We start from the raw sequence: 26,969 nt of genomic DNA, 5'->3' as shown, positions 1-26,969 counted from the left end.
TACAGCTCTCTTGGTCAATGGAGCCATCGAGCACATTCCAATCCCAGAAGTAGTTTGTGGTTGTTACTCCCACTACTTTCTGGTCCCCAGGAAGGACAAGGGCCTGCGTCCTATCTTGGATCTCAGGGACGTCAAACGCTTCTTCCAGAAGGAGAAGTTCAAGATGTTGATGCTTGCTCAGGTCTTGTCTGCCCTCGACCCGGAAGACTGGATGGTAGCGTTGGACTTGCAGGATGCTTATTTTCACATCCAGTCCTGCCTGCCCACCGGTGTTACCCACGGTTCACGGTAGGCCACCAGCATTTTCAGTTCCCCATGCTCCCCTTTGGCCTTCCCAGCACCCCTCAGTGTTCACCAAAGTGATGGCGGTGGTCACTGCTCATCTGTGCAGATCAGGGGTTTCAGTCTTCCCCTATCTTGACAACTGGCTGTTGAAGGCGGGCTCACCCCAGGCAGTCGTCTCCCACCTCCAGACTACGTCCAACCATTCGCTGGGGTTCTCCATCAATATGTCGAAGTCAAACCTGATTCCCTCTCAGAATCTCCTCTTCATCGGAGCGGTTCTGGACACAACACAGTTTTGGGTCTATCCTCCCAAACAGCGAGTCTGGGATATTCGGGCAATGATTCCGATCTTTCAGCCTCTATCCCGGGTTTCGGTCAGAATGACCCTGAAGCTGCTGGGCCTCATGGCCTCCTGCGTCCTGCTGGTCAATCATGCCAGATGGCATATGCAGGCTCTGCAGTGGGACCTGAAGTTCCAGTGGGCGCAGCATCAGGGGAATCTGTTCTATTGCATCCAGATCTCGGAGGGCACTGCTCGCCAACTGCAGTGGTGGCTCCAGGATTGGGTCAATGGCAGATCCCTCTCTCTTCCCCAGCCAGACCACACCGTGGTGACAAACGCGTCCCTTCTGGGATGAGGGAGCCACACGGGAGAGGCGAAGATCAGAGACCCCTGGTCTACGGCGGAGTCCGGGCTCCACATCATCCTTCTGGAGGTCCGGGCGATTTGTCTTGCACTGAAGGCATTCCTTCCCTCTGTCTGGGGAAGAGTAGTGCAGGTGTTCACGGACAACACCACCATCATGTGATACTGCAATAAACAGGGCAGGGTGGGGTCGTGGACCCTACGTCAAGAGGCCCACTCCCTCTAGGCATGGCTGGAACATCAGGGCATATCCTTGGTGGTTCAACACCTGTCAGGTTCTCTGAACACCAGGGCGGATGAACTCAGCCTCAGGTGCATGATGGATCACGAACGGCATCTTCACTTGGAGGTGGTGCAAGGTCTCTTTCAACAGTGGTGAGAGCCTATTCTGCACGTTGGAATTTCCAAGCCGGCACTCGCTAGGCGGCGCTTTTCGTCGCGAGTGAAGTTGCAGTCTGTTGCATGCCTTTCCACCTATACCACTTCTGCCCAGAGTGCTGAAGAAGATCAGGCGCAATCGGCCCCAAGTCATTATTGTGACTCCTGGTTGGGTACGAAGGGTCTGGTATCCCGAGCTGCTCAACATGGCTATCGATCCTCCGATCAGACTGCCTCTTCGGGAGGATCTTCTGTTGCAGGAGCTGGGGCAACGGTCCTCCATCCAAACTTGTCCTGCCTCCACCTCCTTGCATGGAGATTGAGCAGCAGCAGCTGACGTCTTACGATCTGCCTCCTGAAGTCTGTGATGTAATCTAGGCAGCCAGGAGTCCCTCCACTAAGATGGTATACGCCTGCCGATGGAACAAGTTTGTGGCATGGTGCACAGCAAAGGCTGAGGATCCCCTTTCTGCCCCTCTTTCAAAGGTTCTCTTGTTTCTTCTTTCTCTCGCCCAGCAGGGCTCTGCTCTGGGCACTATCAAGGGATGTCTTTCGGCCATCTCTGCCTTCCTTCGGCTTCCAAATCAGCCTTCCCTTTTCAAGTCCCCGTTGTAAGTCTCTCCTTAAAAGGCATAACTCATCTCTTTCCTCCTATTCCCTTCGTTATGCCTCAGTGGGACTTAAACCTGATTTTAACTTATTTAATGTGCGCTCCCTTTGAGCCACTTCACAACTGTCCTTTAAGGCTCTTGACTCTCAAAACTGCATTCCTGGTGGCCATCACATCTTCCAGACGAGTGACTGAGCTCCAGGCGCTTTCTTCAAAACCTCCCTTTCTCTCTATACATCTGGACAAAGTTGTCCTTAGGCCTCGTCCATCCTTCCTGCCCAAGGTTGTCACTGTCCTCCACATCAGGCAGGCCATCACCTTGCCCACCTTCTTTCCGCCTCTGCATCCTTCGAAAGAGGAAGAGCGGCTCCACCGTCTGGAACCAAAACATGCACTTTCTTTCTATCTGGATCGCACAAAACAGTTCCGGGTAGATGACCAACTCTTTGTTGGCTACGTGGGTGCCAAGAAAGGTTGGGCCATACACAAGCGAACCATTACTCGATGGGTCGTTTTGTTTATAAAAGCATGCTATTCTCTGGCTAAAAAGGAGCCTCCAGTGGGGCTACGCGCCCATTCCACCAGGGCAACGGCAGCTACTACTGCCTTGGAAGTTCCTCTGAATGACATCTGTCAGGCAGCTACGTGGGCATCATTGCACACGTTTACCAAACACTACTGCATGGACAAACAAGTCCGGAGAGACGGCTTCGCTGGCCTTTCTGTTCTCCAGGACTTTCTGGTGTGATCTTGGTTCGCAGACCCACCACCGGGGTTGGTATTGCTGGTGTATCTATTCTAAGGTAAGGAATCTATAACCAACATGTTGCTTTCAAATGAACAAGTTACTTACCTTTGGTTACGATATATTTGTAAGAAAGATTAGTTAGTTATAGATTCCTTACTGCCCCACCCGTTCTGTACTGATTTCTAGAGTTAAGGAAATCCTTTCAGGGCCCTAGTTTTGTGCACCAGTTGTCAGTGTTTTGCATGGCTCTGAGTTTCTGGCGCGGAAAGTCGTGCACAGAACTGACGTCAGCTTGTGAGGGTGGGGTCTAAGTTGTACCGCAACATCATCCTGGCAACTATGACGCCGGACGCGGGGCCGAACGACGCCACCTTCTGACACGCAGAGGTACTGCAGACAAAAAAACTTTCTGAATTTAGACTGACACCTGGGGGTTAATTCTAAGGTAAGGAATCTATAACCAACTAATGTTTCGTACAGATATATTGTTACTGAAGTTAAGTAACTGGTTCAACGCAGATGGGTGCATTCTGTGACGTCACACACCTTAAAAATGGCCCTTAAGGCTCCCCTCAAAGACTGGGGGAACTATTGTTATGTTATGTTGGGATATGGTATGGTATTTTGTGTTATGTTATGGTATGGTATTTGATGTCATGTTGTGTTATGTTATCTTATGTTATGCTGTGTTATGTTATGTTATGTTATGTTATCACTAAGGATCAGTAGGATTAAAATTGCAATCTAAAAAAGAGATAAGGTGTGAATATACTTTGTAATGTGGTTATGGTGCACCAGAAATACAGGCGCTCCTCTGTCACTCTAAGATGTTTAGGAATGGTGGATCATGCTTCAGCATCCAGAACTGAGAAACAGAAGGATCCGTGCCTGCCTAGTTCCCTTCTTGGCTCCACTACGGTGTTTCCACCCAAGTACTGAAGATTGCTGGCTGGATGGAGGGAAGGTAGATCTTTGTGTATGAAGAGTGGCTCAGAAAGTGAATGAATCATCAGTTCTGGCACAGGGAGTCAGTGGAGAAAGTGGTGTGTTAGTGCTGCTTGGTCTCGCTATTGCAGGTTCACCAAACAACTGGCTGCCCATTCGTACCTCTCTGTATATTGTTCCTTAAGTATTTTAGAATACTGAGATCAGTGGCGTAGCTAGGGGGGGCGGGGCGTTGGTCCGCCCCAGGCGGCACAATTTTAGGGGTGGCGGCATTTGCAAGGTACACTTGCTCCTCACTCGGGGGCCACGCAGCACTGGTGGGGGCCTTTATAATTTATTTGGGGACACTCAAATTCTATAATAAAAGAAATTATAAAAGCCGCCGCCAGTGCCGCGCGGCCCCCGCATGAAGAGCAAGTGCACCTTGTAAATGCCGCCTGCAGTGCAGCATGCGCGTCTTACCCGGGCCGTTTGTGTTTGGCAGTGGATCGGATCCCGTCCCAGGGCCATCAGTGGTAGCTCGCAAAAGCGCTACCAATCATTATGTTTCTCCAGCCCTCGCTTGAGTCACGTGCTCCACCACCACGCACGCGCTCACCTCTCGTGAGCGGGCGCCAGCATGCCTATCACTGGAGGCAGGCCGGACCCGGGCAGCAAACTCATATTGCCGTGGCCGTGGCCCGCTTTCACTCACGGCCTGAACCTGCCAGCAGCCAGACTTATTTGCACCTCTGCAGAGTGCAGACCGGAGTCGATGGATGTCTTCAATTACAACAGCATGCAGTAGCGGCCTAATTGAGCCTGCAGCCACGGCCTTGAGAGACGGTGTGTCATCAAGCAATTCTTGGAGCGCCACCGCCTCACTCTTTAGGACTCAGCGAGTGCGACCACTGCCCAAGTAAGTGCCACCAGCCTCTCTGATTTACACAATAAATGGCAGCGTGGTCAGGCAGCGAGATCATTGTGAGGTGACTATGTTTGAACCCTTTCTCAGTCAGTAAACAATTATATCTGGTGCCTTTTTGTCTTTTTCACGTTCAAAATTTTCAATATCCTATGGCCAAAATAGAAATGCTTTTTGAAGTTTTATTAATGGTCAATAGGATCTTTTGAATTGACCTTTGTACATCAGAAACGCATAACCACGACGACACAACACACACATCTCTTCAATCAGCCTTAAGCCTCACCCCATATAAGCATCTAGATTTAGGACAAAAAAAATAGTATGGGTGAGATATCTCGGTGGTTTAAAGCCTGTGCGTGCCTGCCTGTGTTAGTACTAAGGTGACACTGCGGGATATTTTCAGTTTCAAATATCCTGCTGGCTTGGACCCCCAGTTGCTATTTTCAAATATGTGCTCTATTTATTGCAGTACACCTGGCAAAATGCTAGACTGGAATACCCACAAAAGAGTCATTGTGTTGGTATAATTTCTGTCTGATGTAAAGTGCTCTGGCATCCTACATTGATATGAGCAGCACTAGAAAACAAATGAACAATTTGTGAGAGAGGGGCCGAAAGATGATAGAGTGTTTTACAAATAAAGATGTAAGTCATATAAATGAAACCACACAATGGAGTTGGGCCATATATGATAGACAAAGAGCATAAAAATAGAAATTACAGAGTCACAAATATTGAGTAACAGCAAAGCCACAGGTCATTTACAGCAGTTTTCAGATCTTTTTAGAGTTTCTTCTTGCTCAAATGGGTGCAATTTCCTATATTTATATGTTTCAGTTGTCTTCATTACTTGATTTTGCCCACGCAGAATTGTCACTCATAGTCATTGGAATGTCACTCATATTTAAATTGAAATTATGAAAAGGCCACACATAAGCAATCTGAAACCTTGGCAGCTCTGGAAGGTGTTTAGGGTCTCGTCAGCAGGCCCTTGACGTGTATACTTCATGATGGTAATACACTTTTTTCATCAATTGATACAGTGACTTACATACTGAGAGGTGCTAACCTCGAGCTTTGGGAGGGAAAGGTTTGTGTTTTTCCGGAATAGATGTCCCATACAGTGACTGTTTCCTAAATTAATTTACAGCACAATCTGTTTTATGTTTTATTAGCTCTACTGCTTTTTTATTCACCGTCCTGTAGCACTAAAAAAGCAACATACATTAGTGTCGTTGAGCAACATAATCCAGAAAGTTAGTCTTGTCAAATACATGCTCAGAAAGCGATTTAAAACAGTGCACATTATATTTTATCACCGAAGGCAACTGATGCAGCCCAGCATCAGTCCACAGACATTAGGTACCTGAACTCACTGTCTCTCCAATGCAGCTCTTTTATTCTCTCTCTCTGTTTGGCTGAAAGCGCTTACCTGTTTATGTGCTACAGTACATTTTTATATAGCTTTCTTTGTTCTCATGACATCTCCTCAACGTTACAAATGGGGATTGTCATTTTCTGAATGGCCATTAGTCTAGACACTTTCCACATTATTACCATTAGTCTTTCTGACTTTAATAGTTGTTCCAGGCTTTTGTGTTTAACATTAATGGGACATACGTCGTCAGCTGGGAAACTGATAAAGTGCTCCTCCTGCCAAAACGTATGGTGGGTTAATAAAAAAAAAATGAAACTGCACACCCATTTTGTTGCCTATGTCAAACATTAACCGGTCTTCTTTTGGTGTGTCAGCGTCTGCCATGTTTGGATTTTCTCATAACGGGACATGCCATTTTACACACAGCACTGCCCTGGCTGGCTGTAACTTATGTGTGCCTCCCCCTCACTCTCCTGAGCCTTGTCAGATGCAGAGTATCTGAGGCGAGTGCCTGAAGCCACTGTCCAGTCAGGTTACATGGGCACTAGGGTAGTTCCCTTCCATTTCTGGTGCTTTGCGGCTGTTACACTTTCTCTTGCTCAAATGGGAGTAATTTCTGATATTTATATGTTTCCCTCGTCTTCATTGCTTGATTTTGCTCGGGAGAATGTGTCACTCATAGTCATTGAAAAGTAACTCTCAATTACACTAAAATTATGAAAATGTAAAAATAGAAATCTGAAACCTGGGCAGTTATGAGTTGAGTCTGGGGCAGTGGCAGTAGCAGTGCTGGGCGATAGGCTGCAGCAGAACCAACCCCTACAGTAGAGACCCTGCCACCACTGTAGAGTACTGGAGCCTGAGGAAGGTAAGAGCTAAACGGTTGTCACGAGGGGAGGAAAGGATCTTTGGTGAGTGGCAGTGCAGTGGTCCTTAAAAAAGAAGTGGGGGGGACTAACCAAGTTAGAGAGTCAGCAAATGACATCATGACACGTGCCATCCATAGCTGCCTAGGTTTCAGACTGCTATGTGTGACATGTAAACAATTTCAGTGTGGTTATGGGTGACATTTGACACTTTCTTGTGAGCAAACATCAAGCAATAGAGATGAGGAAACGAAAATATCAGCAATTAGACCCATTTGAGCAACGAGAAACTCTCAAAAGATCTAAAACTGCTGCAAACGCCTGCTGCAGCTGACTATAATTAAAAGGACAGCTTTGGACATCTAGAAAGCAGGTCACATGGCTCCACTAAGAATTAACACCAAAAAGAGCAAGGACCTGCGGTTAGGACCCCACCAATGTAGAAGGGGTATTGCTGGATGCACACGAGGCATTCAGAGTAGTGGTGGCATGAGCATTACCAGAGCCTGCCCTGATGACCTGGCATAAATATCTCTAGATCTCTAGTGTCGCACAGCGACTGACAAGTTACACATCAAGTGTAAATACACCAGATGACACTTCAAACAAAGATTGACATTTTGTTTTCTGCCCGTGGCACAGAAGCAGCTTAGTCTACAGTCAGGTATTCAGTCCATCCTGCATTGCTGTTTAAAGCCTACAGCACAGCAAGTGTGGAAAGACCCCTAAATCCAACACCTACGTTCAGATCCAGGTGAGTGCAAAAGTAGTCTGTCTCGAGTGACAGTCACGACGCACGCTGATGAGAGCACCAGTCTGTGAACATGTGGCATTGCGGCTGTTTGGAGAGAGCTCAAATAACAAACCAGGAGAGAAGAATCACTAAACTCCATGCTGCTCTCTCTGTCCCACATGGGACCTGGGCCCAGACTATAACAGGGTGTGAGAGGCCCTAACACAAATCTCAATTGCCTCAGGCCTATACCATAAATTCATTAGAGTCAGCTGACTTAAGGACTCTGGCCGCCGTAGTGAGCATGTGTGTAATAGCATGATTGCTGGGCAAGCCTCGGGAGAGCCTGTGCGACACACATAGGTCACAGTCAGGCAGGATGACAAATATTTTTAAAAGTATTAAAAAAAATCACACCCGTATAGTTAAGCCAGTGGCCCCGGGGTGCTGTGCGCAGCCCTCTACAACTGCGAGTTCAGATAGTTAACACTTACTTGCACTAGTTAATGGACCAATGTAAAACTAGCATTCAAATGATACATGTGAGAAATATTTGTGCTCGAAATTTGACAGTGAGGTGAGATTCAAAATTCGAGTCCGAGACTTAAGCTCACACAATCACAGGACTGCGGATGCCATGGGCGGCAACCTGAGGGATAGCCCCGGGCGCCACAATCTCTAGCTACGCCTTTGACTGAGATAGGTTCTACAAGCACAGTCCATCCTTGATGCTTCCATCCTTGCCTGCTCTCTTCCAGAGAGGGCTCTTCAGACAGAACGAAACACCTTTATATTTAATTGCTATTACAGAAAAATGTTTGCTACTGCTGTGTCCAGGGAGACAACTTCAGGGATATATTTTGGAAAAAACTGTTTTAGCACATTTAGCACAACTGAAAGAGGATCATGTCACAGAGGCAGGTTACTCACAACATTAGAAGTGTGAGCAAATTCATTTTGATGATATAAACATGCACAAATTCCTTGAAGGTGGTGAAGGTTAATTTTGCATTCCATCCTTGATATAGTGCAATACTCACCAGTCCCTTGGATGCTTTAGGTTCCCAAGTGCAGAAACATCTACCATTGAAAGTCTGTCTGATGGAGTATCTCCCTGAGGGTAGAGACACTCAACTCTCCTGTGAATCAAGTACGTGGGGCATGTGATGCGCTACAAGACTTTTTCCTAAGGTGATGTTTCTTATGACCAATGGATTTGTCTGAGACTGAGGTTTATGGATGGTTTAACTCTATTTGATGCTGTGTGAAGGGGACCTTTAGACCTATCACCTAATATGCGTGTCGGCTATCGCAGTGTTGTGGCGTAGGTGCTATGAATCCTGCGCCCCTTCCAAACAGCTTATGTTGTGTGACATAATCTTTCTAGTGTGTAGTAGAGCAAAATTAAAGACTATCATTAAAATGTTAAGATTATGAATTATAATATCACTATTGTAATTATGATTATTACTACTAATGCATTAATATTACTATGACCATTACTAATATATATGGGATAAAGGACCCAATGCAATACCTTATAAAGATATTGCCAGCCACCAAGGAGTTCTATAACCATCTAGAGGAAGAAGGCTGATGGTTATGTAACTCTGAGATGACTTGCTATAGCCTTATTATGTATGGCAGGGGGTACTTTATTCCTTATAATTCGTAGCCACACCATCACCTTGAAATCCTTGGTGCTTAGCTCATTCATATGAAAGCGAAAGCATGTTTTGCAAACATGAAAAAAAAAAATAAATCACGAGTGCAAAATTAAACATATCAAAAGTGCTGTTAGATACTTGTTAAAAAAAATATTATAATCAGCTTAATACAAGTCAGCTCTTTAAAAAAATGGTGCTGTAGTTCAGCACAGTAGTTTGAAACATGCAGAAAGGTTCTAACTGTAAAAAATTGGGTTATTAGTTGAGAATGATGGTGGTCCCTCTAAAATAATAAACACAATCCTTGTCAAGGTGAACCACTGAAATCACATAATAAACCGGTGCTTAACACTTTGGTAGCTTTGCACAAAAGCAGTCCGGTTTAACTTAGAGACAACGAATAAAATATTTATGAAGCACTCAAACAGTAATAAAGTAAACACATAATACAAGAGTAAAGCTTAATAAATACAATGACACCAAAAAAGACAAAATTCCAATCAGTAGAACCAGAGGTATGACCTATTACATGTTTATGTAAAATAACTCACAAAGTGCCTCTTTTAGTGTTTTAGTCATGCTGGTCTGGGGCAAAGTCACAAGTTTAGGCTGACCGACATTGAGCGCTGGATAGATAAGGGACTAGGGGCATATTATCAAGGGGGTTTATCTCCGCTTTTTTGGCTTTAAAAGCCAAGAAAGCGGAGATAAAATTATCTCCCTATTACCTAGCTGTCGCTAACACCAGTTAGCGACAGCTAGTAGGAAATAGCGACCATCTTGGGCCCCACTTTGCCTGTCACTGATATTTATCACTAATGACATGCAAAGTGGGCGTGCCAAGATGTTAGCAACTGGAAACAGTCGCTAACATCGCTATCTCCTATTACCAACTTTTGGAGATATTCGCGCTAAGCGCGAATATCTCCAAAAGCTAACACCTGCCCTGAGCAGTTCTTAGCCATGTTATCCAATGGGAGGTGGATAACATGGCTAAGAGCATTAGCTCGGTAATGCATGAATATCGCTGACTTTTCAGCGATATTCATGCATTGCGGCCGTTTTTTATCGCATTTGCGATAAACCTTGGTAGTACCAAGGTTTATCTGCGATAAAAATCGCCGCAGCTCAGTGGTAAAATGTTGTCTCTAACCAAGCAATAGCGATAATTATCGCTATTGCTTGGTAATATGCCCCCAGGTTTGTTCCTGTGTAATAGTTGCCTTCTCCAGTCCACACGAGGAGCTGCCGTTTTTGGTTCTGAGCATCACAAGGAAGAAGGAAGTCGTCAGTGCCAGGAGCATGGCAGGCAGTGTGATCATCTTTGTGTAGGCGTGAAGAATACTGCACCCTTCCAAAAAGCTAATGTTGTGCAACAGAATATTTGCAGTGTGGAACTGTGTGATAGAGCAAAATGAAAGAGTATAATTGGGGTACACTCCCAATTCCTTTTGATGGATCTAGATAATGAGAAAACTGCCTCTCAATGAAACATTCACTTTCCCAGACGTGAACCACCCACCAAACTCGATCTCAACAACAAAATAGCCTAAATGTTGAATAGGTTCACCTCCATGACCCGAGGTTTTATATATGGCTTAAAAAGTCTGATCTTTCCTTTTATTTCTCTATCATAAAACAGTTGAGATATGAGAGTGAATTTTTGCCACAGAATCGAATAACATTTTTACCATACCACCCTCTACATGCCCTTAATCCATGGGACCATCCTCACATGTGGCTCCAACTTTCAAAATAATAATGTAACAGCCATCCTCTTGCTCACATTCAACTTCTCTCACTCTCCCTTTGTCTCCATACAACCTAAAGTTTATCGCAAAGGAGCCACATTTTATTGAACAAATGGGAAGTGCTATTGCAATGAAAATGAATTTCTTAAACAGAATCCTGTCTAGCTGTGTAAGACTCCATACACATTAACGGAATCCCACACCAGGATACCACACAACCTTTCTGCCAAACTCTAAATCGGGTCCTAAGTCCCAATTTAGAGCCTCCGACCAGGGTTGAACCTTTTTGGGGAATCCAACCGTGTTTCATTGCAGTTGGCCTCATAACGCGCCTAAGGTTTTGTTCACCACAACCAGTTGACCTACATTGGGGCTTAGTGCTTTTTACTGCTATTTTTACATAAAACTTTAAAAATGAATGTCTTCAGTTCCCCTTTTTTTGGATTACTGCCATTTTGGTGTGAACTTGTTCACTTAATTATTCTCTATTTTTATAAATTGGAGTGGGATTTTTATTGTATGAGTGTTTGACTTTTTAACTGTTTTGGTACTTATAAATGCTTTACACATTTTCTTAAATTAAGACTGCTCTGTCCCACAGCTACCAGGGGCTGAACTCAGGCTTAATCATTGGAACCTTTAACTCGATTTACCAAGATACTGACATTATTACTTGTGGTAGAGTACCACCTATAAATGAATAATGCTTGAACATTGACATGTTATTCCCATTTAAGATGCAATGGAGTACATGAAGTAGTCCTACAGGAGTACCACCTCTCCTACTCCTAATTGTCTCTGTGATTCAGCCTTACTTAAGGATTTATCATTTAAGCTCTATATTTACTCTTTCTGTTTCAAACGTGCATATTTTAGTTCAAAAGTGTTCATTAAGTGAAAGCACAGGAACAAAGAAAAAAATCTAAAATAGGTGGAAAGGTCACTTTGTGCCGCTTTAAAGTCAGAGATCAAAATACATCATTTTTCAAGGTTGATACTCTCTTAAAAGTGCCATGGGTTAGCAACAATTGCAGCGGTGAAAATATTCAGTGTAATTGGTATTCACGCCGTTTTCAATACCTAAAAGAAATTATAATTCAGACACTCAACATTACACTTTACTTCTCTTTGAATTAAACTTACGTTCTCTCTCTCTACATTTATTGATCGGATTCTCTTTATTCGCTCTGCAGCGTGTTAAGATTTATTTTCGTGGAAAGCTCCTTGGCATCTTCATTTTCCAAGCAATTATATTAACTGTCAGCCTCTGGCCATATTTGTCTGTACAAATGTGCTCTAATTGATTTCCAGTAGAGATTGGCAGAGTGGCAGGCAGTGTGTCCTGTCCATCTTTCTACTCAACACAAAAGTAATTAGGAATTGAACTTGTGTTCCTTGGTGTCCTCGCTTGCTTACCTGCTGGCAGTGTAATAAAAAACTGAGTGACTCATTTCATCTGAACCTTGCTGTTCACTGCAATGTTGTTCTCCATAGGCGTTACTCTTCACCTTTCCATAGCTCTGAGAAATACATATAAATGCTCTTTGCACTTGGTCTAACTATTGAATCCCAATCTGTCTTTTCAGTATATTGGCTCGACCTTTCCTTTCACATAACAAGCATAACATGACATTTCCAAAATTATGTGCATTACCCTGGCGTAATTAAAATGTCTCCCATGCTTATCTGTGCGCACATCTTTTTAAGAATCTTTTTGCTAAAAATATGTATAGGGCCAGATGCATCAAAGGGTTTTGCCCATTCTGTGTTTATGGGAAAATGTGTTCATGCATATAGCCCTATTCTCAACCCATAGATACTTCACATCAAAGTTAATTATTTTGCCAATCATGTAGTCTAGACACACAATAAACATTTCATTACCTCAAACAATTATAGTAAAACTAGCATCTACATGTAAAACATCAACTATTATTGTTGATAAGCAACATGTTTTATTCAAATGTGGTACACTGTCAACAGGCCCACAAAGGTGAAGGCTATGTCAACAATGTGCACAGACACTTGTCTACATGCAGACATTGCAGAGAAGACAAATTAGGAATAGAGATCTGAATATTTAAACCTTGTCAAAATTGAAATATGACTGTTCCAATGCAATCTATTTAAGGAATCCAACTTTTGTAAAGATATAAAATCAGTTGTACTTATCAGTGACAGGTGAGACTCTAAGTACAGTAGGAGACCACATTGTACCCATTAACAGCACCGTTGGCTGCGCTCTTGTTTTATAGAAACATTATGGTCAGACAGAGGCATAAGGTACACTACGGGCCCTATTTAGATATCAGCGGAAGGTTGTATACTCTGTCAAACTGGGAGAGGTGTGGCCCCGCGGCCAAGATTACTGACTCCGGAATCTGGGGATCACGGTTCGATCCCCGGGGCCCGCAGCAGATTAGCCCACCACCATGTGACTCTGGGCAATAGCTTGCTTAATCTTCCGGACGGGTGATGGTTCGGCGCTTTACAAATGTGGATTATTATTAAACATGATTGATATCCCATTCTCTGTGTTTTAGGTGTGATAGGCTATAATGTAGTTTTAATGAAAGAGGCATCCACCACACTGATGACAGGGTATCCCACCTACCAAACTCTAAATAACGCCTTAAAATTACCAGATAACTAATAGCTAATAAGATCAGCATGTGTCAAGTTTGTTATTAAAACTCACGTACAATGGCATTGCTCCATAACTTAGAGGAATTGTAACACAAACTGAATCACAAAGATTCTACCATTGGTAAGAAAACTTGCACTGCAGATCTCTCCAAAACCAATAACAGCCGTGACAGGCTGACATCACCTAGGAAGGATTACCAAGTTAAAATCATCAGTATTTGGATAACATTGTCTTCAAATGTGTTATTTATAGCAACAGTTTTACAAGGTAACCTCAACTGCAGTATCAAGAAACTTGTCTTCATATACGGTAATTATGTGTTTGTTGTTTTTGAAAATATAATTGTCAAAATTCGAACACAATAATCATCTCAATAGTATTTTTAAAACACTTAACAAACCAAATTCAGAAATTCACTTTTTTTGCTTAGTATTTTCTATTGTCAAAGAGGATATGCCCATATCTATAACCACCAAAGGGCACATTCATTAGAGTAGAGTCAATTGCCATCAAGGAAAGATGTTTTCAATGAGTTCATGACTGAGGTAAGTGACTTCATCCTTATCACTGACATATTATGTTACGAGAATTGTAAAGCTGATGGCTGCCCCAGCAATGGGGCGTTCCAGCACTAATCCCAAGACCAACAGAGAACAGAACGTTGCTGGGTAGGGAAGAGATTAATTAGGAAGGAGAAGTGTCTTTATAGCTTTCTGTAAAGATCCGTGATCTTGGATACTTCTAATGTTAGCGAGAAGGGCGTTCCAGATTCTGGGCGCGAGGGCACGGAAAGAGCGACCTCCAGCCCGCGCTATTCTGACGCGGTGTACATGTGCTAGGTGTTGGACAGAGGAGCGCAGCGGACGGCTCGAAATGTAGGGCATGAGGAGATTGGCTAGTACACGGTGCAGAAGGATCTGATGAGACACAGTGTCTAATGCAGCGCTCAGATCAAGAAGAATCAAAGCCGAAGGGTTTCCCTCATCGGGGGAGCTCCTAGAATGTTCGGTGACTGCCAATAGGGCAGATTCGTTGCTGTGGCGTGGTCGAAAACCATTCTGTGATGTTATGTTCCATATAGGTACCCCGTAATATCGGCACAGGTAATGAATGCACCTTTCATTTACATTCCCCTGATATTACACTGCATAACGGTTCTTAGTACTGACCTTTTACCTAGTTACGGAAATGCCTAAAGATGACATGGGGTTTTCTCCGAAAAGCTTAAGCCTCACTCATTATGCCTGAAGATTCTTGGAATCACAGCAGGCAACAGGCCTCCCGTCTCCTGCATGATAAACATTGTATAAGGGTCATTCCTTTCGTCATCCTAGTCCGGCATGACACAGCAAGGTATATCCCCAGGGCGTACCACTTTGGGTATACATACGTCATATCTTGCTGAGGTAGTCAGAGGAGAAAAGGACTTGCATGCCGAAAGACTGACGCGAGATGCTGAGGCTCCTGCACGCAGACACTCCAGCTTGCAGTGGTCTGACATCCCTTGCGGGGTGTACATCTCGAGGCAAAGACGGGTTCCCACAGTCTCACTTCAGGTAATGGGATTGACTTTATCCTAGAGGGATTCTTGGCTTTTACACCCACATACTTGCTAGGTACACTTAGGTACATCTAGTTAGGGTCGCATTGTAGGAGTACGCATTCTACTGTCATATTTTTATATGCTTGCCTGTATTCATTGTTTTAGCACAATGGTAGAAATCTACCGTCCTTTTACTCTGTTGGTGCTTATACTCATTTATATCTGTTACTGTCTAGTCGTTGTTTCAGCACACCTATTTTACATTAGAATGACGCTGGTTCAATAAATGCTTATTGAAAAACGTCCCCACTGCACCGTATCTCTCTGAGACGAAGTGAGCTCAAGTGACTGAGCGAAAAGTAGTATACTGTTTCCACGATCCTGAGGGATCAGGGTTGTCATGTTCGATAGTTGCCAAAAACTGTTCTCTCCATGGTAAGAGGGGTTTGTAGTGGCACTGTGAGCTAGCTGGCATAGCTACCATAACCGGTAGGGGTGTCTAGAAACAGCCCGCGCAGATCTTATATATGTTTATAGGAAGTACATGACATTGAGGGGTCTAAACATTCATTAGCTTCTATACACGTGGTAAGGATGGAGTAGATATAGGATTCAGTGATTTTAGATCTCAGAGAAGAGAAATGGGGAGGAAATGTTCAGGCTTGAAGTCATCCAAGGTAGGTTTTTGAGTAGGAGGATCACCTTGGAGTGTTTCCATGCGGTGGGATCTACTACAGAGGACAGAGACAGGTTAATTATATCGCAAAAGGGGGGCAGGACTCAGGAGCTGGGGTAGGAATTTTTTTAACTGATCTAGTTTGAGAGGGTCAGCTGGGTATCCTGATTTAATTTTATTACAAATGGTTAACATAACTTCCTGAGAGAGTGTGGGTAAAATGGAAAGAAAAGAAGTGTCGGGGTTAATAGGAACTGTAAGACCAGTATTGTTCATGGTGGGGCGAAGGTTTTGTAGATGTCCTCGACCTTCTTAACAAAGAAAGAGGCGAGTACCTCACATTGATGGTTGGAGGTAATGGTAGATTTATTGGATTGGTTAGAGGTTTTAGGATCTTTTAGCAAGGTAAAAATTCTTTTAGCTGGATTGCTGCTATTTTTAATTTTATCTGCAAAGTATTTGGCTCTAGATTTCAAAATAGATGTGTGGTATTCCTTGAAGGCTGCAAGATACTGTATTTTGAGGGCCGGGTCAAAGTGCCGCCTCCATGCCCTTTTAAGGACCTTAAATTTTTTCCTAGCCTGGGTCAGACTCTCTTTAAACCACGGGCTAGATTGCATGCTCCGGCTAAAGGACAGTTTGGCCGGGATGCATTTATCAAGGCAATGATTAAGCATATCAGACAAATTGAGTTAGCCGTTCCAATATTTTCAGAGAGTTTTGGCTTCTAATTGAGGAGAAGGTCTCGAAAATGGCCATCATCTAGCTTGTGCCAAGGACATTTTAGGATGGGCTTCAGAGGGGCACCCTGAGGGAGGCCTACACCCTGTAGCGCCATAGAAATAAGGTGGTGGTCAGACAAGCTGATGGGTAATGACTGACTGATCTTTAAGTCGAATAAGTTGGTGAAGACGGGGTCTAAGAGATGCCCTGCAGAGTGTATGCTACTGGGGACACTTTGCGATAATTGAAATGCAGCGAGGTCCGCTAGAAAATTGGCGATCTCCTTGTCTTGGCTGTCTTCAAGGTGTAGGTTGAGGTCACCCTCAATATTGAAATTAGCAGTCCTGGTTGACTTTGGTTAATGCTTCCCTGAATTTTTTTGATGGACCTGGGCTTCTCACGCATATCAGTTACACATATACTCCCCCTGTATTTTCCACGTTTTCAGAACCCTGTTTTGGGTTTTTACTGTGAGTGAGTCTCTCTACTTGAGTCGCATTCATGGTAAATTAGTGATAAATGCACTGGGAGTGCCCTGCTAACTGCTGGTGTCTCCCTTTTAATATATGGCTGCTGCTAGGGTAGGAGTCATTGGGTTGAATACACATGAACAAATGAGCACAGGCACATGCGCACGTAGGCCGACTTCCGGAAACTACGGGTTTGCCCAGCCTGATATCTGCGCACAGGAAGCCTGCCATAGAAGGCGCCCTTCATGAACTGATATTGACCTGAAGTAAGCCTTAAGTAGGCCTTAAAATGTAAAAGTACAGGCCTTTAGTTCATACTGAAGGTCTATGGCGCTTAAACTGTATTTCAATTTATATGCAAATCTCCATTAAAGTACAATGTTTCTCTATTAAAACCAACAGGGGCAAGTCAGGTGTCAATCTATAGGTATAGATGAACCGGAAGCATCAGATTTACATCATGTTTACACTACATATGATATTTTCAGAATTTTCACATCTGCTTGACTCCACTCATAATGGGATTAAAGGCCTTTGTCTCCCCTTCTCGGCCAAATGTATTACTGTGCGGCCCATCGGGACGATCAAAGGCCTCACCACACAATAGAACTATTAACAGTGCTTGATCCAGTTCCTGTCAAAGGAAGGGGTAGGGAGGAAACCTGCTTCTGTTAATTAGCACACCACAGTGTGTCTTGGTTGGGACAGCCCAGGTCCAAAGAAACAAAGAAGGAGAACCAGGCCTCTGGAGACAAACACAGGAGGGGCTCATCCTTGAAGTTTTGTTTGGAAGGGATAAGGCAGCTGTGAAAGCTGGGGATGGAACTGAGGCTCTTGTGGAAGCTGTTTCAATGGACAACTTAAATTCACCATTAAGATTTGTTTTGTATTTTAAAAATATTTTTGGCTGTCCTTGAATACTGTGCACTAGAGCTGGGACAAGGGTAGAGTGGAGTGATGAGGTGGCATCCTAGGATTTGGCATCGGGTGCCTGGCATGTAGAACTTTCCGGCCCATTTAAAAACCCCTACACAAGGGAGAGGCAAATGAGAAGACACAAGAACTGGGAGAAACAATGGCAAAAGAGTACCTTCCTGGAAGAAGCCTCCTGATGCCACTGCAAGTATGGACTTAAAGACTTCAACTCCACATGACCCTCTGGAATAAGATGGGTCTTTCCAGGGCCAGTGGTGAGGGCCCCCTTATGCCCTCTAAGGAATAGTTGGGGAGATGGACCTGATGGGGGACCCTATAGGGTTCTTGAGGAGCTTCTGTGGACTGGCAACTGACTCTTCTGCTGACACATAGGAGCCCAGCAAGATGCCAAAGAGCCTGGAGAGTGTGGTAGGGAAAGTGTTCTGCATGCTGGCTGTGAAGGATCGTTGGAAGATGTCTCAAAGCAGGAGAGCAGGTTAAGGACACTAAAATCAACCTCCTCATGAAAAGCACCCTTTTAGATGCTAGGATGCCTGAAGAGTATCATGGCTGGAGCTGGAAAAAAGTAGCAGAACGAGCCCAAACTATGAAGGTCAGTGCTATGGGGCCAGATGTATGAAGTTTTAAAACTATGGAAACACACCACCGAGAATTGGGACCTCATCACCACCCTCACACCTGATGTCCTTTTCCTCACTGAGACCTGGCTAAACACCATTTCTGCATCTGACATTGCCACCTCAATACCCGAAGGCTACAAAATCACCAAATGTGACTGCATCAGCAAGCCTGGTGGAGGAATCACCATCATACACAAGGAATCCATCTAATGCACCACCACAAATGATGAGATCAACCCAGCCATGGAACACCTCAACTTCAACTCCAAGCAGAGAGCAAAAGCACCCATCAGTGGTATTTTCTCCTACCGTCCACCAGGACCATGTCACGCCTTCTGCAACTTCATTGCCAGCTTCATTGCCCCCTCGCCATAGGCTGCAAAAACTATATTTATCTACGCGACCTCAACTTCCATCTCGACAACCATAATGACATCAACACTACCAACCTCCTCAAAATCATGAACAATGTCGAATGTGGGCCCAGGACCTTTTGATGGTAGCCAGCTTGCTGGCGGAAGGAATAGGGTGTCTGTTCAAAGTTTGTACAGTTGATCCTCAGTCTAGCTGTCTGTGGTAAGTGGGAGCCATCTTTTTGGAGTATAAGCTTCATTGTGTGATTTGTATTGAAAGTTTTTCCAAATCATTATATGTCAATAGTTATATTCACTGTTTGATACAGCACAGTATTTTGAGTTCTAATTTGAGAGAAAGTTGTTTATTGATGTCTTGTTTCTTGTGTTAGTTTCATTTGTAAGCATTTTTATGTTATGTTATAAAGATTTATACAGTGTGCAGCTACTCCAAAGAGTGTCCTGACACTAAACAGACATAACAGCACCTACAACTAAAACCTGTGCAGATTGTCAGAAGAACAAAGTCTTTAGTTTTACCAAAAAGCGGACAGATCCTGTATAGTGTGTAGCTCCCGATCTAGGTGACCAGCCACAAATAGGAAAAGGATCCGCTGTCCGTTCTAAGCCGTAAAAACTAAACAATTGCCAATACTGAGCAATGATTACGAGAAAACATTTTTCATCTGCATATATGACTAAAACATATAAATGCACTAGGAGATTAGTTCATCAGTCAATGTTTGTCATTTTCAGAATCAATTAGACCTTATTTCTATCAAAAGCATTTTATATACATGTGTAAAAGGACAATAAATCAAACAACAAAGACAAAATCCTAGACACAACTAGCTACACTTCAATGTGACACCCCCAATCAATCCGAACCTGTCACTCACACAATCAATCCAACACTCTTCCACAACAACAACACATTCTCACTTTTAGCATCCAACAAACAACCCAGTGCTCATGTAACTGGTGAATACACAACCTAATCCCCACGTCAAACACTAATTCCAAAGTATTTCTAGCACATGTAGGAATAGTTCTGAATAAACAGTCTTCCTAACATAAACGTCTTAATTCATGCAATTGCCAAATTAATTAATCAAATAACCACAAATATTTTGATGGGGACAACAAAAACGGGGTTGACGCGTTTCGAACCAGACCCTTTGTCCCGTTCTCATCAGGACCAGAGGTATTCTGAAAACAGAAAGAAGCTTTCATAAATACACAACTACTGACTATGTTGAATTTAGAAGCAACCGTCACCGGAGTTTGCCTCCTACCTTATTATTGAAGCAGAAGCAATGGCGAGTTCAACAACAGGAGTGTGTTTTAAATAGATCTAGGGAAGACACAACAAGACAATAGACATACAGTCAGCCTAATATCAAGTGAGATGTTGTCTGACCTACAGTGTCATACGGGCATGATTCTTAACTGTCAGCCACATCTCTGTGCGGCATCTGATTCCAATCAAGAGTGTGAAATTCCTCGGCAACATAGTCAGTAGTTGTGCATTTACGAAAGCTTCTTTCTGTTTTCAGAATACTACTGGTCCTGATGAGAACCGGACAAAGGGTCTGGTTCGAAACGCGTCGACCCCGTTTTTGTTGTCCCTGTCAAAAGATTTGTGGTTATTTGATTAATTAATTTGGCAATTGCACGAATTAAGACGTTTATGTTAGGAAGACTGTTTATTCAGAACTATTCCTACATGTCCTAGAAATACTTTGGAATTAGTGTTTGACGTGGGGATTAGGTTATGTATTCACCAGTTACATGAGCACTGGGTTGTTTGTTGGATGTTAAAAGTGAGAATGTGTTGTTGTTGTGGAAGAGTGTTGGACTGATTGTGTGAGTGAAAGGTTCGGATTGCTTGGGGGTGTCACATTGAAGTGTAGCTAGTTGTGTCTAGGATTTTGTCTTTTGTTTGATTTATTGTCCTTTTACACATGTATATAAAATGCTTTTGATAAAAATAAGGTCTAATTCATTCTGAAAATAAAAAACATTGACTGATGAATTAATATCCTAGTGCATTTATATGTTTTAGTCATATATGCAGATCAAAAATCTTTTCTCATAATCATTGCTCAGTATTGGCAATTGTTTCGTTTTTACGTTATTTGGACTCGGCCTTACTGAGGTGTGTCAATGCCCTTAGTTGTTTTCTACTGCCCATTCTAATCCGGCAGATTCTTGGGACTCTAGCCAAGTGTTCCGAATAAGAGGGTAAAGTTCTGTCTGGTACATAGTCATGGATCCTCTCCCTCAGATAGCTGGCCCGAGAGCCATGCACGGCTTTATGCACCAGAACCATAGCTTTAAACAATATCCTCTTTTTTATTGGAAGCCGGTGAAGGGTCTCCAAATGGGAGGACATATGTGCTCTCAGAGGGAGCTTGAGAAGCAGCCGGGCTGCTGAGTTCTACACCACCTGAGGTTTGGTTAGAAGATACTGCGGAAGGCCTAAGTAGAGAGCATTCCTGTAATCCAGTTTAGAGGTTATTAGCACTTGGATTACCATTCTCTTGGAAGACTCTGACAAGAAGCGCAAGAATTTACAGCCTCCGAAGCTTCCCGATGCAAGAACCTATCAGAGCTTGGATCTGTGGTTGAAAGGAAAGGGCACTATCAAATTTAATGACTAAATTCCTCATTAAGTCCTGTTGAGGGCCAAAGCGGAGCGTCCCTTGGCCATAAAGATCTTCATAGGTTAGGGGAAGATGAACCGAAGATCATAATCATGGTCTTATCCGGGTTGCATTTTAGCTGACTTATTCCTAACCACTGGAACACCTCAGAGAGGCAGTTTTTAATATCCTTCCCAGAAAACTCTTCTCCCTTTCAACAGTAGAAGAGAAGCTGGGTGTCATCTACAAAGGAAATCATTTTAGCTCCCAAAGACTCCACCAGTACCGTCAATGGTATAAGATATACATTAAACAGGGAAGGACTTAAAGCTGAGCCCGCTGGAGAAATGGAGGCATCTAAACCTCATGACTTCTGCTATTGTCGTGATTGTCAGTAGCACAAGAATATATAAATCGCCACTAACCTTTCTTTTGTGGCCAGCAGAGACGATGACTGATGTGTTAACCCCCCAATTCCCTTTAACGCAACCTCTGGCAGAGGAATAGATCCTGCTGCGTGAGATTGAGCCCAGGGGAAAAGGGAAGTGGATACAATAACAAACTAGCTGAGAGGTCTGTGATCCCTTCAAGGTCTGGTCTGGGGAACAGCACGGCAACAGTAAGGATGTATGTACTGCAGGACAGGAAGACAAGAAAACAGGAATGAGAGAATCATTCTCTGGTTTCTTCAGTGTCTAAAAGCAATACTTATCACTCTCACTCACCAGATCTCAACAGCTCATGGAGGGTATTAATATTCTTAAAGAAAACTGGAGTTCAGAACAGATGCAGCAGTAATAGAAATAATTCAATCACTCCAAGGAAAATAATATGCCTAATTCTCTGTTGTTTGTTATAAATGTCACAACACAAATTATTTGGCTGCTGAATGGAATCCTTAATGAGAAAAAAATAATGTGAACCAAAAACATATATTTGAAATGTACAAGCAATGTTACAGAGAAGATTCCTGTAATAGAACGCCAATGATGAGGACAGGATGTAATTGCCTAGACAGAAATGTTATTGATGTAGCCAGAAGCGTCCTGATAAATGCGAGGCAAATAAATGGTCAGAAAAACGGGCGATTTAATCCCGCCTAGAAATCCCAAAACAGATAGAAAGACCAAGGAAAATGCTTAACCAGTAGGCGTCTCTCGAGTGTTATGAGACGCGAAAACACCCTTCTCTGCACAAGAGTCACGGAACAGAGAGACGCGCCCCAGCGCGTTTGGTGTTTCGCGGCTCTCGGGGAAAGTAAACAAAATGCGATCGGCGTGTAGGAAGGAGGCGAGCCCGCGCTCCTTCCTAAATACCTGGAACCAGATGGGGCAATCTCCTGGGGGTTTCCTCGGCATAGGAACAGGATACGAAGGAACAGGAAACGACGGCTGCAGTCTTCATGCTGGAATCCGGCAGGGACACACCGTCCGCCACTCCAAATCAGAAGCAAGATTGTCAAGCACCTTCCCATTACAGAGGCGATGCTTATATTGGGACCGCCCTTACCTCAGCTGTACTTGACCCATGGCCTGCTGGTAATTGTAGTTTTGGTGGCCCTTACGCACTCTAACTCTGGGAAATAGTCTATGAATGGTAGTATGCGGGCAGGAAATCACTACAGCTATCCAGAAAGGAAGTAAGCTAGTTCAGGACAGTATTTGTACCCTCAATTGCCTGTAGGTGATTGAGCAACCTTCGATGGAGAAAAGTATTGAAGGCTGCCGATAAGTCCAGCATGATCATGATGGGCTTGCCCCCTATGTCGAGGGCACCTCTTACATAATCCATAACTTCTAATGCTGAAGTGAGTCCTAAGACCTGACTGGCTGGTGTGAAGAGGAATGTTCTCCTCCAGAAACTGTGACAATTGTGTGTTGAGGGATTTTTCCAATATTTTATAAAAAGCAGGGAGAAGGGAAATGGGTCTATAAATTGCCAGCAATCTCAGGTCAGATGTGGGTTTTCTACGTAATGGTAATACTTTAGCGCTTTTTAAGTGGGCAGCAACTTTGTCAGATAGTAGAGTAGTGTTTAATACTCTGTTTACAATCGGATGTGCAGCCTGACTAGCACTTCGAAAAACAGGGTTTGCTCGCCGGATCACACCCTCAGGTGATCAGCGCTCCCCTGCCTTCACGCGACCCCAGGACACCGCCTGACCGGAGCCTTCCCGGAGCTGCCTTGACCTCTCCTCGATCTTGGCTGTTGCTGGGACGTCCGCCACACAGAGATGGGAAATCCGACACCGCATAGACGGATTCACTTCCCCTAAGCTGCCCGAGTCTCACAGCTTGCCACCTCCGCGCCTGGCCTCAAAATGGCGGACTCCTCCTGATCGGAGCCTCACTGGAGCCGCCTGGACTGACCTCTCCTCGACCGGAGCCTCACTGGAGCAGCCTGGACCGACCTCGCCTCGACCTCAGCTGTTGTCCGCCACACAGAGAAAAGAGATCCGCCACCACCACCACACAGACTGATTCGCGAGGCAGAGCTGATTGATTCTCGCAGTTAGCCACCTCCGCGCCTGGCCTCAAAATGGCGGATCGCAAGGACACTCCGGCTCGAGGACTCCAGTCTTGTTGATTTGCTGGACTCCATTGCACAGGCACTGATGAGTCGCGCCAGTGCTAAGCCCAGGCGACCTGACTCCTGCCTTCTCCCTCCACCTAGCAGCCCTGTCTTCATAATAAAGCCCCAAACCCCCGCGCCTCTCCTTGTAATGGCGGACACCAAGATCCCTCCGGCCTGAGAACACCAGCTATGACCCACAGGACCTACGGGACTCAGTGGAACAGGCATAGGTGAGTCGCGCCGGCGCTAAACCCAGGCGACCTGACTCTTGCCTTCTCCTGCCACCCAGCAGCCCCTTCCTATGAAGTAAACCATCATTCCCCCTTGCCTGACCTTAAAATGGCGGACCACAAGGACTGCCCCACCCGAGGATTCCAGCAATAATGATCCACAGGACTCCGTGGTACAGACACCGGTGAGCCGCGCCGGCGTTTAGCCCTGGCGACCTGACTCCTGCTCTCTCCCCCCACCTAGCAGCCCCCTCGGCGAAGTAAAGCCTCAAACCACCGCGCCTGTCCTCAAAATGGCAGACTACAAGGTCTCTCCGGCCCGAGGACTCCAGATACAATGACCTACAGGACTCCGTGGCATAGGCTTAGGTGAGCCGTGCCAGCATGAAGCCCAGACGTCCTGACTCCTGCCCTCTCTCGCCTCCTAAGCTAAACCCCAAATCCCTTGCCTGACCTGCAAACGGTGACCGAGCAGGATCGACCCAAACATAGGTAGTCCCGGGCTTCATATCTCCACAGGGGTCATCCTGAAACAGCCAAGTGAGCCACCCGTGCTCTCTCTAAACCCAGGTGACTGCCCATTCCTTGCCCTGCACCCCGAGCCTCCTGCACCCAGACACGGAATCCTCCCCTGACTCCAAAATAGCGCCCCCCCGAAGACAACTCGCCTGGTAGTGTCCGATCACACTCTCTCCAATTGGGAATCTATGTATAAATTGACCAGCTTTTGCCAGCACCTCGCAAGCAAACCCGGCACTCATAGCTACACGTAGCAACACAACCGATCAGCCCCTACGGGCAATATTTACACACTCACCATCCCCTCATCCATCTCCTCCGACTCACCCCGTCACCCCCCCTGCACATGCACCCTTCCGCTCACATTACCGTCACGATGGCTCATGACTCGCCTTCCCCTCCCACTCAATTCCTAACTACCCACCTAAAACCCCACAGCCGGAACTCTTTCACCATCATCTTCCCCCCTCACCTCTCTACAAAAATGAGATGCATTTTCAAACAGAAACTTATCCGCCAACACAAAGAAACCCTAATCACAGACATTTACCACTCGGCCTCCAATGGTCCGACTAAGATGGACCTTATATTCCTCACTGAGAGACCGGAAGACTGGATCTCCATGATCAGAACGTAACTGTATATCGCCAAAACCACATCCACTTCCCACAGTTGCAAAGTAACCTCTATACTCCCTATGGGCTCGGTCGGAAGAGGGTACACATCCGTGACCATCTACACGAACGGCACAGTCCTCATTCAGGCTAATAATGAGAACCTTGAAGCTTTCGACTCCTTATTTCCCGCATTAGGATCAGCCCTCCCAACCCTACCGCACCCTGCCCCAACCCGCACCTCGCCCTCATCCACAACCAACAGAGAAGCCTATGATCCTCCCTTCCGCGATACCGCTACGGCCCGCTACGCTCATCTTCTCTCCGCCGCATCCCAACGCACGCTTACAGCCAACCGGCCACAACAGAAAACCCTAACCACACCCTCAATTCCCCCTTCCAACCACCCCACTTCCCACACCTACCGTATCCCTCAGCTCCCTACAGATAACGCTACCCTGCCCACATATGGGATCTCTCCCCAGCAAATTCATAGATGCGACACGCCGACAGGGACTCCCCTCCCACGAGCCTCATCCCAGCTCTCAGACACTCAAAGCCTTCCCCTGTCCCTTCCCCTCCTCTTCCTCCGACCTCTCCCTCGATCCCGAAAAAGGATAACCCGACTTGCTCCACCATCAAGAGACCTCAATTCCTCAACCTGAACCACAACACCCTAGATGCCCCCAACTCCTCCCTCGATTCCGTGTCACAGCGTCTCGCAGCTCTTGAAAGCCAGATAGACGTAATCTCCCTGGGCTTAACGGAAATCCTTTCTAACCTAGGTATAGCCCGCAGACCCTTGAAACCCCCTCCCGGGACTCCCCACACCATCAACACAAACTGCCCCCCTGGGCCCACAGAAACCACTAGTACCCAGCTGCATGGTCCCCCTACAGGGTCTTGGGATCATGTGCACATAAGGCCTCAAAAACCGGAGCCCCCTTCCCTAGGACCAAGATCCATACACTATCAGATACAAAACACCCGACCTCAAGGCCCTCCAGAACAGAAGCACCTATGTCAGACAGTGAAGCAGGCTTACTAGCCGCCGCATACGACACTCCCGCCTTAGACTCTCCTAAATCCAAAATTCAAGTGATCACTGGACACCGGAAAGACCTTCCCTGCACCAAACCACTGAGACATCCTTTCCTCACCGCCATACCTAGGGCGACTAAAGATAGAACTGCCAGCAATCAGGAGCTTTTCACCAACTGCTTACTAATCAACTGCAGATCGGCCTCACTACACGCAACGGAACTAGCTGAGGCTATCCTCACTCATGATATTGACATCCCTTTCCTCATGGAGACCTGGCTGAATAAGATATCTCCTCCCTGTCTAGACATGCTGGTACCACCTTGCTTCTCCCTCATCACCAAAGACAGGATAGATCAGCGAGGAGGAGGGGTTGCTATCATCCACAAGGATAGTTTGGGCATCTCAGAAACCACCTCTTTTGACTACGATTAATTTGAATGTCTATCCGCCATCATCAAGAC

The 26,969-nt window shown here is 45.1% G+C and overlaps 1 protein-coding gene across 1 annotated transcript in view; it reads left to right on the top strand.

Moving 5' to 3' along the window:
• Positions 1-4,291: 4,291 nt before the first annotated feature.
• LOC144761249 (uncharacterized) overlaps positions 4,292-26,969 on the top strand; it is a 140,325-nt gene continuing 117,647 nt past the window's right edge. The window contains exon 1 of the mRNA XM_078646708.1: positions 4,292-4,510. Within this exon, the coding sequence (XP_078502834.1) occupies positions 4,371-4,510 (140 nt within the window). The 5' untranslated portion in view covers positions 4,292-4,370. The remainder of the gene's footprint in view (positions 4,511-26,969) is intronic.

Source organism: Lissotriton helveticus, chromosome 6 (assembly GCF_964261635.1).
Source record: "Lissotriton helveticus chromosome 6, aLisHel1.1, whole genome shotgun sequence".
NCBI classification, from domain to species: domain Eukaryota; kingdom Metazoa; phylum Chordata; class Amphibia; order Caudata; family Salamandridae; genus Lissotriton; species Lissotriton helveticus.
The sequence above is the reverse complement of the archived record's forward strand: the minus strand, read 5'-3'. Positions and strand labels throughout refer to the sequence as shown.